Source organism: Ciconia boyciana, chromosome 17 (assembly GCF_034638445.1).
Source record: "Ciconia boyciana chromosome 17, ASM3463844v1, whole genome shotgun sequence".
Taxonomy (NCBI): Eukaryota; Metazoa; Chordata; class Aves; order Ciconiiformes; family Ciconiidae; genus Ciconia; species Ciconia boyciana.
In genome coordinates this window covers 12,449,838-12,461,960 of record NC_132950.1, presented here as the reverse complement: position 1 = coordinate 12,461,960, position 12,123 = coordinate 12,449,838, and the positions used below count along the sequence as shown (strand labels likewise).

The 12,123-nt window shown below is 59.9% G+C and overlaps 1 protein-coding gene across 2 annotated transcripts in view; it reads left to right on the top strand.

The window, feature by feature from the left end:
• The first annotated feature begins 4,154 nt into the window (after positions 1 to 4,154).
• Positions 4,155 to 12,123, top strand: part of CLUH (clustered mitochondria homolog) — a 42,142-nt gene continuing 34,173 nt past the window's right edge. Inside the window, exon 1 of one of the 2 annotated variants that reach the window (XM_072881917.1) lies at positions 4,155 to 4,233. Coding sequence is in view for 1 of the 2 variants with exons in the window: in XM_072881916.1 (XP_072738017.1) it covers positions 4,346 to 4,463 (118 nt within the window). In the remaining variant the exon portion in view is untranslated. The other variant, XM_072881916.1, reaches the window with a different exon arrangement.

The following is a 12,123-nucleotide window of genomic DNA, read 5'->3' as shown; positions in this document are numbered from 1 at the left end:
TATATATGTATACACGTACCCGCACTTGTTTTGAAGGGAAAGCACTGTATGATTGTAATAGAAATGATGTTGAGATAAATTATTTTAATCTTTGTATTTATATAAAATGATCAAAGAGATCAAAATGATCAAAAAAAAGAACAAAAAGACAGCGTTCCTATTTTTTAACGAGTAGGCCGCTGTTAGCCACAGCGAGCCCCAGGGAGCAGCGGGAGCCCGGGCAGTGCCTGCCCTCCTCTCCCTGGGCGGGGGCCCTCACAGCCCCCCTGGTCTGGGACTGTAAGTTCGCCCTCAGCCTGTAAGGTCTAACAGGGATCTGCGATTAGCGATTAGCCACAGCTGCCGGACTCCCTGCGAGTCCAAAGGGTGCGCGCGGCTTCGACCTGCGCCATATACCCGCCACGCATGGACCGAGGAGTGTAACCGCTGGCACCTACCTGCTTTGTATGGAACAAGCAATGTTTAATGTTGACTCGTAAAGCTTAATGAATAGACTGGAAACGGATGCATAGCAATAATGCTCGGTTGTTAAACGATGTCTTATGTGTATAAACCACAACGTGCTGAGAGCTTTCTGCGTACAGACTAACAGCCGGGCACCTCTCCTCTGCACCCCCCCTTTCTTTCTGCAGCTCTGCAGAGGCTCATGGATTTGATGTGTTGGGTTTGCTAATCTCTCTTTTCCTTAATATTGTTCCTAATGCTCTCTGAGAAAGCAATGTCTCAAATTGTGCAACCTTGCAGCAGGCGCAGGCCGAGCGGCAGGTGGGGAGGAGATGCGCCCGCTCCACTCGCTGCGGCTGCGCCCGTGCCGGAGCCAGTGGCACCGAGAGGCAGAGCCGGTCCTGGTGACTCGGTGCAGGCTCCTCCGGACTTATTTTAGCCCCGGGCAGACCGATTGGGAAGTTCTCCCTCTTGACCCTGTTAATTAAAAAGCCATATTTTCTGAATGTGTTTGCTGGGGCTAATCTAAGCGCTCCTGGCTGCGTCCTTCCCGTCCCTGCCGTGAGGGTGCCATTGCGAGGGCCTGAATAGCGCAGCCGCTCCCAAAAATCCCCTCGGGAGGCTGCACGACCTTCCCCGCTGCCGCATGGCACTGTGCAGAGACCCGTCCGTGGCAGGGCCTGGTCCTGCTGCCTTGGGGAAGCTTTGCCTGAGGCAGAGCCCAAGGCTTTCTGTAAACCGCCTTACTGCGAGAGAAGTTAGGCGCAGGGCGCAGCTGATGGGTGTTACACAGGGGCAGCCACGGCGGAGGGGCTCAGGGTCTCTCCTGGATGCCCAGGAAGGCTGGCAGCAACGCAGCAAGAGGCGTCCCACCTGAAGCGGCTGGAGAGCCGGAGCCAGCAGCGGTCGGGGATTGCTCTGCTCCGCACAGAGCATCTCTGTGCGCGAGTTCCCCAAAGTAAGCTCCCAGGAGGCAGAGGAGTGGCAGCACCGCAGCGCTGCCCGGCTAGCTCTCCCCACCGGGAAGGCAAATCAGCAGCACGCTGATGGGCTTTCATCCACGGGACCGAGGTGAACATTCCGGGGTCCTCGCGTGCAGCCTTGTGCACTGGCTACTGCTGCCCCAGTGAAGCCGCGGCATCCTGCCCTTCTCCGGGAACACCAGCCCTGGCTTCCCAGCAGCCCTGACGAGCCAGTCTCGCTGTAGTGAGGCTGCAGCTGCCTCAGTGCACGTCTGTTCTTGTCACCCTCCTGCACTGTCGGCGCCTGGCTGCCAAGTCCTACAGGGAGCGCGAAGGAGGGGAGAGAAAACTCCCTTACGTCTGTAGGTTGCCTCACGCTGTGGATAAGATCAGCAATGCCAGTGTGCCGGGGCTGGGCGAGCAAGAGAGACCTGGGATCGACGAGCACAGCCGCCGCGGAGGATCCCGCCAGACCACGCAGCCTGCAAAAGCACGAAGATAAAAGTGCCGTGTCTCCTCGCTGGTTAAAGCTGCCCTTTGCTCCTCAAGGCCAGGTTTCTGCCTCTCTCCTCTCTGCCAGCGCTGCCTAGGGGCTGGCCCCGCAGTGACGCTGCCGTCCCAGCTCCCTGCTGCGGCCACGCGAAGGGCCGGTGCCTGTGGGCAGGGGGACACGGGGTGCGACACTCGCTACGGGGTACTGTCACCATATCAGATCCCTTCATTTCGCCCTCCCTCCCCTCACGCCTTCGGGCGGGAATAGGGTCATGAAGCTGCTGGTGTGAGAGGTGCACCCAACACAAACCCAAGGGGCACCTGGTCCTCCACGGGGTGCGTGATGCCTCCTGCCTCTTTCCGATAGATCTCATGGATCTTGTGGCTTCGAAAAAAGATCCCCTTTCCTGTCATTGCAGTTATAGCAGGAATGAGACTCGGGCCATGGGAATCCCTCAAATCTTTGTATGTCTGAAAAACCAGACCCTTTCTCCCCCAGGGGACGTGGGTAAGGTGCTGAGCCACAGCCCCGCGGCCCTGCAGGGACGAGCACCGTCGGTATTTCCTCGGGTGTTTCAAGGTCACGCAGAAGGTTGCTGTCATCCCAGCCCTTGCCAAGGCTGTAACAGCCCTCCCTAGACGGAGACATCACCTCTGCCTGGCCAGAGCTGTGCTCTGGGCCCCGGGGAAGGCTCTGGCCGAGGGAATGGGATGGAAGCACCCCCGGGTACAGCTCCTCCGGTCCCGGAGCAGCTGTGGTTTCGTCGGAGCAAAAATATTCTCCTTGGCTGAGTTTGCGAAGCTCAGCTGAGAACAGTAAAAGCCTGTGCCTCGTGCTGGGGAGAGCCATTGTGGTGGGACAGATGCCAAAGGTTTGACACTGCTCTGCTTTATTTGAATGTTCATTTTACTACATGACACCATTATTCGCCAGGACGATGTTAATGTCGACTTTGCTTTTTAACCAAGTGCTTTTCAAAATGTGTTAATACCCAGAGACTAGAGTATGGAGCTGTACTTTAGGAGTCGTCGTAATATGCCTTTTTCTTAATAAAGAGATTGAAATCTGCAGTGTTGCCCTGTCCTGCCCCAGCACCCAGGACCTCCAGCCACAAACCACGAACGTCTGTGCCTCCGTCCCCGGCCCTGACTCCTGCCTCACGGCCCGGAGCCCCTCGCAGCTCTGGGATCTTATAGCAGCCTTGGAGGGGGCCTGCAGGGAAGATGGGGAGGGACTCTGCCAGGGAGCGTAGTGATAGGACAAGGGGTGACCGTTTTAAACTGAAAGAGGGTGGATTTCGGTTACGTAGTAGGAAGAAATTCTTTCCTCTGAGGGCGGTGAGACACCGAACAGGTTGCCCCGAGAAGCTGCGGATGCCCCATCCCTGGAAGTGTTCAAGGCCAGGCTGCGCGGGGCTTTGAGCAGCCTGGTCTGGTGGAAGGTGCCCCTGCCCCTGGAACTGGGTGATCTTCCGGGTCCCTTCCAACCCAAACCATTCTGTGACCGGTTCTGTTCCATGAGCTGCGGGGCTGCGCGGGGCCGGCTGGAGCCCGCGTCTGCCAGCGGTGCCAGGCGGTGGGCCCGTGCCCTGTCCGTCGGGCCCGCAGCGAGGGCCGCAGGCTGCGTCCCTGCTCCGGCGAGGGCAGCCCCAGGCACCCCTCCGCGTGCCCGGGCTGGGTTCGCCCCCGCTCCCCCTCCACCCGCAGCCCCTCCTGTCCCAGCACAGGGAAGTGGCCGGCCTCGAAGGCTTCTGGCCGTGTTTGCCGGTTCCCCGCTGCCCTGGGGAACACCCCAGTGCCCCAAGGGGCGGGGGCCGGCCCCCGCAGCTCCGGCGGGACCAGGAGCAGGAGCAGACGTGGCCGCGCGGGACGGGGCGCACAGGCCCCGCGCCACCGGCTCAGCCCCGCGCGGCCCTTCCCTTCCCTTCCCTTCCCTTCCCTTCCCTTCCCTTCCCTTCCCTTCCCTTCCCTTCCCTTCCCTTCCCTTCCCTTCCCTTCCCTTCCCTTCCCTTCCCTTCCCTGCCGGGCCCTTCCTGCCGCCGACCTTGCGGCCTCCGGGAAGGTCGCACGCAGCCGGGCGGGAGCGAGCGGCTGCGGCAGCCGGTGACCTTCACCGGGGCCCGCGGGGCCGCCCTGGGCCGTGCCCCCGCCTGGCGCCGCGCCGAGCCGAGCCGGCAGCCCGCCCCCGGCCGGTGCAGGGCCCGCCCGCGGCCCCACGGCGGCGCCCGCGACGCAGCCCCGTCGCGGGTGCGGCGGCCGCCCGGAGGGGCGGTTCGCGCAGGGCGAGCCGGCCGCGCGGCGCTGCCCCTTTAAGGCGTTGCCGCCGGGCGCGGAGGTTGGTCCCGGGCGGCGTGCCGTAGCGGCGCGCGGGGTCGCGGCACCACGTGGGGCCGGAGCGGCGCTGTCCTTCGCGGCGGGCGGGCGGGCGCGGGGCTCGGCGCGGCCCCATGGTCATCAAAACGGACGAGATGCCGCCGGCCGCCGTGCCGGCCGCCGCGCAGGGCGGCGAGCAGCAGGAGCCGGGCCCCCGCGGCAGGAGGCCGGCGGAGACGCAGCAGCGCCCCGGTAAGGGGGCGCCGGGGCCTGCGGCGGGAGCGCGGGCCGGGCCTGGCGGGGCCTGGCGGGGCCGGGGTGCCCGCCCCGGGGGTGCCCGCCCCGGCAGCGCCCGCCCCGGCGGCGCAGGCCCGCCGCCCCCTTCCCGGCGCCGGGGCGGTCGCGGGGGGCCCGGGGGAGCGGGGGCCGGGGCCGGGGCCGCGGGGGGCCCCGGGGCACTTCTGCCAGCTTGGGCCGCCCGTCCCGCCGGGGGAGACCCCGCCGGAGCGGCCCGGGCCCGACCCGTCTGCCCCGCCGCGGGGTCGGGCTCCCGGGCCCCCCCGGCCCAGGGCCCCCCGTTTCTTGCGGGGAAGCCGTGCCGGGGCCCGACGCCCGCTCCGCCGCTCGGGGAGGCTCCGTGCAGCCACGCCGGGGCCGCCGCGTCCCCGGGGAGGCGCTGGCTGCCGGGCCCGGAGGCCGCGGCGCTCGCGGCGGGGCCGGGACGCGCGATTCCCGCTGCTCGTCCGCGTCCCGGCCAGGCCGAGCCGGGGGAAGGAGCCCGGGGAAGCGGCGGGGAACCGGCCGCGCCGTGCGGCGCCCCCGGCCCGGCCCGACCGGGCCCGGCCCGGCGGCGCGGGGAGCCCCGGGCCCCGGTGAAGGTCACCTTCACCGGGCCGCACCACCGCGCGGCCGCGGGGGGGGGGGGGGGAGCGGCCGCTCCGGGGCCCCGCGCGCTCCCCCCGGCCCTCCCCGCCGCTGCCCGGGCCTGGCCCCGGCCCCGCAGGCGGCGGAGCGGCGGCGGCGCGGCCCCCTCGGTGGTCCGCGGGGCCGGGCCCGCCCGGTGCGTCCGCCGGTGCTCGCGCCCTGGCTGCGAGGAAGCGGCCGCCGTTGCCGCCCGCCTCGCAGGCTGCGGTGCCGGTGCCGGTAGCGCCAGGCGCGGGGCGGGCCGCGGCGGCGGCGGCTGCTGGTGCGGGGGGGCCGCGGGAGCGGTCGCCAGGCCCCGAAGTTCGTTCCGGGCGCCGCGTTGGGCGCTCCCGTGCGCGGGTGCGGGCGCTGCCCACGTTGCGGACGTTGGGCGCTGCGGCGGTGGGTGGGAGAGGGCTGGCTCCTCCTGGAAGCCTGGGATACCGGCGCCGGTGGCACGCTAGGGAATGCTCCAAAGCAAGAACTGGGGTTTTCCTGGGAAGGGCAGGTGGCTTGTCCGAGGCCTCGGCTGAAGACTGCGTGCTTTAACTGGTTCTTTGCTGGCTGCTTTTCCCTTGAATCGGAGCCTGAGCGGCTCAGGCCAGGGACGAGGCGCAGCCCCACGTCCTGACCGTCCCCAGCGCCTGCTCCAGGGCTCTGGGCACAGGCCCTGCGAGGCCACCCCCTGCTCTGGGTTTTGCTGAGTTTGGTGTGTTGTATCTTCAAGAAGTTACGGTCCTGAGCGCTCGTCTGGGGCTCAGCCTTTTTCCCTCGTCCTTAACGTACGAGAAGAAAGGGTGGAAGCAGCGTGGTTTGTGGCTGGCCTTCGTCCTGAGGCACTTGTATCCGCTGAGCGAGTGCCCCGCCACTTCCTCCCTCCCCTGCTTTTATGGTGCCAAGGTGCGTTTTTGAAGTTTGTCACCTAAAGCAAAGTTTATTGGCGTTTGGTGCTGGAGCAGGCTGGACGCAGTTCAAGAGCGGGTAGAGCAGTGCTGGAAGCCTCCCCCTCCCCCTTGTGCACCGTTTTTTAAAGCAGGCGTCACGCCTGCAGTGCCAGCAACTGGGTTAAAAAGTTACGCTGTGTAATCCCTGCCTCTCGGGGCAGAAGCTGATTGCCGAAGGAGGCAGGGAGGTGGAAAAATCCTCCCCGTGTTTCAGCACTGCACAATTGCTCAGGCACCTCGTGGGTCTGGGGAGGAGGGGGAGGAAGGCTCTCATCTTGTCTGGGAGCCTGGGGCTGTGGCGGCGGTGCTGGCCGCATGGCTCCCAGGCAGAGGTGCTGTGCCGCGGTGGCGGCGGGGGCAGCCTGTCTGCGGTGGCATCGGCAGCGTTAGGAGCTCTGGTTCCCAGGCCTCTCTATCTGCCAGGGAAAAGAGGCCTCCGCGCTGGTGTCCCCACTGCTGCCTGTGCGGCTTGCGGAGCACCCGCCTTGGGCACCCTGCTTGGCCGAAGGAGACTGTCGGTACTGCTGGGCAGCGGGCGGGCTCCGAGCGGGCTTCTTGCTGAGGAAATACACCCTGCTGCTGCGCCAGGTGTTGAGACTTCGGGGTGGTTGTCTCTGCCTCTGAAAGGCGAGAGGGCTGATGACTGCTGCTCTCTACGTCCAAGCCAGACAAAAATGTTGGGGCCGCTCCGTCCTTCTGAGTGCAGAAACACACAAAAATGTGAACAATTGGGGTTTCTGTAATGATTTCTGATGGGGGCAGTTATGGGTTAAGTTACCTTTCTTGTTAGCTAGCACGAGATCAAGAGACAGCCATTGTGTGCAGCGTTTCTTGGATTATTTCTGTTCCTGCAGTTGTCACTGCCTTAGAACAAGTTTGTCTCACGTGCCTGTTTAGCAGTGCTTCTAGCTACCGTAAAATGCTTTTCAACCTTACCTTGCCTTGCCCAAAGATTTGCTTTTTCTAGCTAGGTCCCTCCATCCCTGTTCCTCCAGGCCACCCATATCTTCAGCCACGTCTTCTGTTAAAAAAGCGGAGAATGCAGGTGTTAATGGAAAACTGCTGTGGAGGCAAGCGTAGCTGTGCGTTAGTAACAAGGTCAGAAGACTGATTCTTAATCTCGGGATCTGCTATCGCTGTCTGTCGCCCGACCTTGGAGGTTCGCTGGTGTTTTGGAAAGAGCCGAATTGCTGGCAGTTGGGTTTTTTTAATATGCAGTTGTAGCAGGCTTCAGGGGGAGAATCAGAGGAATATTGTGCAAGAGAAATCTGATCACTGCTACAAGGTTACAAAGAGGAAAGGAGTGTGATAACACCGCATTTGTGCGGCAAGGTGGGGGATGGGAACCTGGGGGGGCCATGTCGCCAGGGCCCCATGGAAAGCAGTTCTGCTGGCGGGGTGACAGAGTCGAGCTCCCGCTGGAAGCTCGCTGCTCTGCCTGAGCAGCCTTGCGCGTGGGTTTCCCAGCTGAAAAGTGGAAGTAAGTAGGTCAGGAACGTGCACCTGGATAAATCCACCCGCAGACGCAGAACTGCCTCGTGCGCAGTAAAAACAGCGTTGTGTTGCAGAGTCCTGTGTTTGTCTTCGTTGTCTGTAAATGGCGAAACTTGGCAGTGAGTCCCTCTCCTGGTGCAGCTTTCCAGCGTTCACTTTGCTTTCTTGTGTTGTGTTTTATTGGTTGTACTAGAAAGTTGTTATTTCTAGAAGCTTTAAAGGTCTGAAGTTCATGTGGTTTTTTTTTATTTGCATTTGAGAAGTAAAACCAGTCCACAGGGCAGTGCTTGGACAAAGCACAAAAGATGAAAACCAAAGCGTGGCTGCTCCCATGGCGGTGGTGGCTGTCGCTTTTCGGAAGCAGGTCAGTTTTTTGCCAGTAGTAGCAAGGCTGTCTGAGGGTTAGTGTTTGGTTCTCACCTCCTGCAAGCACGTGGTTGATGTAGCAGAGCTCGCACGTGCCCTTTTGGCAGCTGAGCTTTCTGTTGCATTCCCCCTTTTTCACGTTAGTGAGTCTGGGATGAGTGGTTATCTGGCATTTTCTTGACAATTCAGCATAGATGCACTTACACAGGCATCAAATCTTCTCTCTTCGGGTGGGAAAATAGATCTACGTGCACAGAAGTAAGCTCTTTTCTCAAGCTGAAGAAATAACTGCTGTGGTGCTCACCAGCCGCTTGACTGGTCCTGAAGGAAAAATCCCGTGAAGCAGGCCACTGAAGTAGGGTTCCCTACAGCTAAGTGACGTTAGAGTAATGGCACATTTTTTAAAAAAAATTTAAGGGCATTTCCTTAGTTTGCCCTTCTCTTTCTCTTTAAGGAGAAAAGCTCTACTGCAACCCTTTGATGAAGCTGCAGGCTCAGAGGAGTTTTATGTAGTTACTGTCCAACAATATAGGACTGCAGGATCGTGACTCTTGCCCTGCTTGCCTACAGCTGCTGTGGGTCAGATTAGCCTGACAGCAGCCCTCCTTCCCAGGCTCTCCACTAGCTAACCTCCTGCCGTTGCGGTTGGACGAGACTGGAAATGGTAATGTGGATATTGCCTGTTAGCAAGCCGTGTTGTGCAGAGTGCCCTGCGAGCAGGCACGGGGGGTAAGACTCCGTCTTTGCTGTCTGTCAGTGGCGCTGAAGCCTGCAAAGCCTCCGCCAGCCTGGAATCTCGGTGTGCAGGTTTGGCTGGGGTTAAAGTGGGCTCTGGTGCCAGCTCAGGTTATGGCAGTGTGCAAGGTCGGACGGCGTGCTCGATATCCCTGGCAGAGGGGTTTCTGCGGGACGGGCGAGTTTCCCAGGCTCCTGCCTGCAGCCTGCTTCTGCAGAGCCGCTGGGAGCAGCCGCCCAGCCTGTTTCCCTGGGGCTGTGTGTGGCCCCGAGCAGGCCCGGGGCAGCCGCGGGTGGCTGGCACAGGGCTGGTCGGGTGGGAGGCTGCGGGCTAATTGGCACATCTGTGCCGCAGGATGCAGGAAGGCAGCGGGAGCTGCTGAGGACAACACTGCAGCCGTCGGATCTCCCCTGCAAACCCTACCCAGAGCTCCCTGCCATCAGCTCGGCAGGTCTTGGGGCTCTCAGCCACATTAAGATTTATACAGGGCTCTTGGGACTGGCAAAGTTGGTCTTTCCAGGCTTGTGCTGCATGGAGTTTTCTCCAGAGCCGCTGTGGTTGTGGTGACAGGCGTCAGTGGTAGCGCGACGTGAAGCTGGAGTCTTCCCTGCAACACTGTGGAGCTGTGGCTGTTGCCTCCCAGTGCGGCTGCTTCTGTCTGCAAGCCTGATGTTCTGCTGGTCCCACCGCACACAAAGTCTAACGGGATAGTTCACTGTCTTGGGCTCTCGCTGTCTCAGTAGCTTTCTGAAACTAAGGTATGTGCCAGAATAAAATACGTGTACTTGGAGAATTATCGACTGGTTCTTGGTATCTCTCTGAAATGTGATTCCTTCATCCGGCTCTCTTCTCTTGAAATTTGAGAAACATGCTCTTCCTAACATAGCTGATGTTTTTGTTGGTGCTGATCTTTGCACTTTGCCTTAGGTCCTAGTCTTTGCTCCCGATTTCTGTGATGTTTGAATTGCACGTTGTTGTAGCAGGGTCACCCAGCCAGCTAGTTTCAGGACTAAATTGCCAAAGTTTTGGCCAGATAGAAAGTTTACAAATGGGTTTAAATGTAGTTCCCAGGTGTGGAGAGCACAGTGTGGGTAACTCAGGGTGCCAGATGCAAAGCATGAGGCATTTCAGTGGCTTGTAAGTGCCTGAGCCAGCAGCTGTGGGACCCTGTGGATGCCCTAGGGCACAGCTGCAATGCAAATGTCCCCGGTCTCATACGAATACAGAAAAGCCACAAACTTCTAAGTGGGCTGGAATGTGGCTTGAGTTGTTTAGGTCTATCCAGACAAACTTTACTGCAGATGCACAAGAGCTAGGAATGAATAATTTCGCCACTTCCCATCCCTGGATTGGTAGTGTTGTAGGAGAGATGTCCAGACCAGTGAGCCTGGGGCCCTCGTCGAGAGAGCCGCACACTGCAGCCCTGCTGTGCGCTCCGTGTGGTCAGTCCCCGGTGTTGTAAAGCTGCTGAAAAATAAATGCAGTGCTTATACCTCTACCCACAGATGGGTTATAACCAATTTGAGTTTAATGATGGCAGTAGCACAGCTCTAACATTTCACTGTGGGCCCTTATTAAAAGAAGTGCTTGTTGCACCTAAAGTGCTGAAAGTTTCTGGGAAGCTGTGGTTTCCGCTGGGGAGGTAGAGGGAGGCACATCCATGCTGTCTCCCACCTCCCCTGGGATGTCCTGCAGAAATGTTTCCACTAGGGCCATTTCTGGAGCTAATGCCTGTTCATTTAGTCGATTTATTTACATTCATTAAACTATTTTTGTTTAACTTATAATTCAGCTAAAATTTAATTTGCATTTGCTATACTGACACCAGCCTTCACGTGTTAAGGCTAGCACATACTGCACTGCTCTGAACTTGGTTTGGCTTGGGTTGAAGAAATGCGGCTCAGCTTCATGAGACCTCCTGACCAGGTACTTCTCCAGGAGGAGATTTTGCCTCTTCCCAGAGGTCTCTTGATAAGGAGGAAGAGTTGAAGCTGTCAATACATCTAAACTCCTTCAAAAATCATCAGAAAAACATGAGTTACTGATGCTGATGTGATCTGAAAGTTGGCACTGGCTCCCGAGGCTGAGGGGTGCCTTGTCTCAGGGCTCCAGGGCTCCTGCCCCAAAGGAGCAGCCGTGGCGGTGCCTAGGGCTCCGTGCTTATTGGGGCAGGAGCTCAAACAGTTTGGCGTGGGAGAGCCTTCTCTTCTGATTCCCCTTCCCTTTAAAAGGACAGCAGAAGCTAGCCAGGGTTTTCTGTGGAGAGCTTTTGCTCTGTTTTTCAGCTGGTTTCTGCCTTTCTCCTGGCAGGTGGCTTGCTGGCGTGGAGGCTCTGGGGGCTGCTCCTGGCCTTCCCAGTGCCGCCTTTGGAGGAGGGATTGCCCTTCCTCTGTGTGTGTTGTGTTGGCCTTGAGCAAGCAATCATGTGAGCTGTGTGGTCTTGGCTTTGTTTTAGTTTTGAGATTTTTGTGCTAGGGATGTGGCACATATTTTTCTTCTGCTCAGTGCGGAGTTGTGCCCCTTCCCATCCATGAAGCAGTCGAGCGCTTGGGAGACTTCCCAAGGAAGCCTGTGCCGAAACTTGGGCTGCCCAGGAGTGGGGGAGTCGTCAGGTTTGCTAACCAGACACGAAGGCTTTCCCGGGCAGGTCCAAGGCCGGTCGGTTGAGGCTGCAGCTCTTGCACATCACATTGTGCGTTTGAAAGATCCGGCTCTTCGCATGCGTCCTGGGAAACTGGGGCCGCTGAAGGGACCCAAGCAGCTGAACGCCGAGCAGCATGTGTGTCGGTACGGGACGTGCGCCTGCGCGCGAAGAGCCGTGGTGCCTGGCTGATGGCGCGGGGGGAAGGCGAGGAGCGGGCGGCTGCAGCGCAGTCTTGCTGGAGGCATGCTGCGGCCTGCTCGGCTGCAGCCTCCCCGGGGCACCTGGTGCTTGCAGAAATCTCCAGCTCTGTAATCCCTGCTTCAGTTGCAGGGATTTCTTAGATTAGCACGGAGAGAGGAGTGGTGTTAGGGGGTTGTGTGTGTGGTTTTGTGGTTTGTTTGTGTTTGACATGGCAGAGCAGGGTGAGAGGACAGAAAATTCGTCTGGAAACTACTTACTGGTTCACTGCCTGGCTGTTTTGTGCTCGCCTGCTTAGTATGGATGGCTGTGCCTGGGCCCGGGCGTGCCATAGTAACTGCCCTCGCCTTGTAATTCAATGCATCTCACTTGCTTACAGGTTTGGCAGCGCTGAAGCGCTCTAGCACTCGTCCCATGCTGCACTGGTGCAGCACTCGAGATTGGGCTATTTATAACAACCTCCAGGGCGATCGGGCCGGCATCCCTCTGCGAGCGCGCCTGAAGAACCTGTTAGATACGCGTCTGGCGTGGTGGGGAGAGGAGAGCTTCAGCTGCGGGGAGCTGCTTTGGGGCTTCATGGATATCATGGCGGTGTGAGCGTGGCAGTCGGGGAGAGGGGTGAGGGCA